This window comes from Hesperophylax consimilis, chromosome 27 (genome assembly GCF_061612785.1).
Source record: "Hesperophylax consimilis isolate HC1 chromosome 27, BYU_Hcon_1.0, whole genome shotgun sequence".
NCBI lineage: Eukaryota > Metazoa > Arthropoda > Insecta > Trichoptera > Limnephilidae > Hesperophylax > Hesperophylax consimilis.
Window position 1 is genome coordinate 22,186,320 of NC_142862.1, and position 2,726 is coordinate 22,189,045.

At 32.8% G+C, this 2,726-nt stretch overlaps 1 protein-coding gene across 1 annotated transcript; it reads right to left on the reverse strand.

The window, feature by feature from the left end:
* Positions 1-920: 920 nt before the first annotated feature.
* On the reverse strand, positions 921-2,469 carry LOC149410767 (uncharacterized). Its single transcript, XM_089647802.1, has 4 exons — positions 2,425-2,469; positions 1,680-1,908; positions 1,419-1,480; positions 921-1,313 (listed from the first exon to the last, which is right to left on the reverse strand). The coding sequence occupies exons 2-4, from the start codon at positions 1,876-1,878 to the stop codon at positions 1,062-1,064; spliced, it is 513 nt and encodes a 170-aa protein (XP_089503928.1). The 5' UTR covers positions 1,879-1,908; positions 2,425-2,469; the 3' UTR covers positions 921-1,061.
* Positions 2,470-2,726: the final 257 nt, after the last annotated feature.

Here is a 2,726-nt window from a genome sequence, read left to right on the forward strand (position 1 = left end):
TATGTCTCTTATCGCATGCGAAATGATGAAAACAATGTGTCCATGAACCTTAAAACTCTTGATCAACGCCGAGATATCAGAGACCTAGTAATGCTATATAAGATAATCCACTATTTTATTGATAGCCCATACCTTTTACAAAATATTCATTTCAGATGTCCATTAAGAGTAACTCGATCTCCGGACACATTTTATATTCCTAAGAGCAATACTAATTATCTTGAAAATGTATTTATAAGAAGAAGCTGTAGCACCTTTAATAGATTATGCACAAATATCGATGTGTTCAATACGAGCCTCGCAGGATTCATAGCATTCCTAAGAGAGTAGCGTTCGATCGTTGCGGAAAACTTAGTAGTGTTATTGTGTGTATTGTTTTTGTATGGGTTGAATCTGTAGTCTTTTTATTTTTTTGGAGATTTTCATTTTCTACTAGTTAGTATTTATATTGTATTGTATTATTTATATTCATATGTTTTTCTACCTATATACAAAATGAATCTTCTGTGGAAACTTTACTGGTTTATGCAACTTGGTAAAAATGATTTCTATTAAAATATATTTGTATAACTGTTTGTTTCCCAAATAAAATAAAATAAAAATAAAATAAAATAAAAATAAAATGGTAGTTAGACCAGAATTTATCAAAATAAATCCTGACTTCTAGTATTATGTTGTGGAATCCGAAAGCTTATCAATTCTAGCAATACCGGACTATCAACTAAATCATTTAGAATTTTATATAGAAATACCAAGTCATTGAAAATTATACTGTCTGACAATTTGAGCATATTCATATAATTTACAGAGTGTTGTAGTTCAACATAATTGCTGGAATACCCATTTTAAAATTTATAAAACGTAAGAATTTGTTTTTAATAGGTGAAAGCCAAAATAGCTCATTTAAAAAAACACACACAAAAAGGAAGATAATATGTAATAAGTTATCAATTAAAAAAATAAAGAGTTAAGAGTAAGATTGAAAACCCTCCTTTACAAAAAGTAACTTAACTAAAAAATGCTTTTTCTTACTCCCTTTTTCTCATCCTCTCTTCCGTCCCTCACCCCTCCTCTCTTTCTTTCCAACTTAATAATAACATAAGCTGTGCGAACAGCTGTGTTCTCTCTTCCCTGTCTCTTTCTCTTTCTCTCATTCTCTCTTCCCTGTCTCTATCTCTTTCTCTCATTCTCTCTTCCCTGTCTCTTTCTCTTTCTCTCATTATCTCTTCCCATTCTCGTCTGTTCTCCGCCATGAAAGATTGGCTAAGATTTTCAATAGCCTTCGCTGAAGCCATTTGTGCTTCTGCGAGTTTCTGTAAAAAGAAAAAGAATAATTCAATCTTCAAATGTAATCAAGTTACTACATAGTAATAAGAACGCCACAAATAATAAACAGTGGTAAAGAAAGTTCTCCTCACCAACACGGCTCTGTTCTTCTGATACATCAACTTCTGGAAGGCAACCCTGCTCTTGTTTTGGTCTGAAAGAATTATTACTCTATATAATTGATGTCTCTAATAATTGTAATACTTGATCTTTCGAACATCAAAAAATAGAATTTAAATAAATTAATAAAACTATTTATATTTTTATTTACTTCAGGTTCATGATCATGCTTGGTTTTCCTGCGAACTTGCATTCGGTGGACGTGAAGCTACTCGATTTGTATAAAGAATTACCTGCTATGAATCGAGGTCTTTTTCTTGTTCTCTGTGTTGATGCTTGGGGAGGGGGAGGTCTGTCCACCGTGAGAGGAGTCGTCGAAGGTAAGGGGCTTGCCACGGGGTTTGGGTATTCACCCAACTCTCTACCACTGCCACACACACTCGGAACACACTGCACCTGCTGCTCCTCTACCGCAATCTCTACCTCTAACATATCTACAGCTACAGACGCCAAAAAAGATCTCTGTAAAATAAATAAACATATCAAATTATATCTTATGAAAAATTATTATGTTTTAACACATATTATGTAAACTAACAAACAAATTTGTGTATATACATATCAGGTATTTTGGCTCTACATATCCTCTCTGCCAAAGGTATATTGTATTTAACCGCAACATAATTCAACACATGTGATACACACAATATCAGTTGTGTACTTATGAAACATGACATGACACGTTACTTAATTACACACTTTTATTAGGTTTCAAACGCATAATAATGTAGACGAAAGATAATAATACAATAATTGTCTCGCTTTTTACTGGGTTTTAGTTTAATATTATGAATTTCAAAAACGTAACCTAAAAATACAATCGTTCAATTGCACACAGACATAACATTGTTAATTCCGTTTCAGTCTTGGGTGAAAAACAGATAAATGATAATTATATGCTTTTACTTAACATCATATAGCATTTAATTACCTCATTTCGGTAGCAATCAAATTCAAAATATTGACAAATAAACATACCAAAATGACACCGGTTGCAGATGGCGATGAGATGGCGGCATAAACAAATCATAAATCAAAACAAATCACCAGTGATGGTATGCCGAAAAAATAAATCCCCTAGCTTTTTCGCCAAAACTCCCCAGATTTCATGAAAGCTCCCCAGGTTCAAAACATTCGGTACATCAACCTTGAAAAATATGTAAAAATGCAAAAGTACGGGGTTAAAACAAGGCGTAACAGCTATCGACGAGCGGGGGTTAGAGTATTTTTTTCTGATATGAATAATGTTTAATGTTTTATTTCCTAATATTTTGACAAAA

Bases quoted from the DNA above. Each gene is read 5' to 3' on its own strand.
- LOC149410767 (XM_089647802.1), bottom strand. From the start codon at position 1,878: ATGTTAGAGGTAGAGATTGCGGTAGAGGAGCAGCAGGTGCAGTGTGTT. The intron at 1,481-1,679 runs GTAATTCTTTAT...TAATTCTTTCAG, and splicing joins AAGACCTCGATTCATAGCAG to ACCAAAACAAGAGCAGGGTT. The intron at 1,314-1,418 runs GTGAGGAGAACT...TTCTTTTTACAG, and splicing joins AGAAGAACAGAGCCGTGTTG to AAACTCGCAGAAGCACAAAT.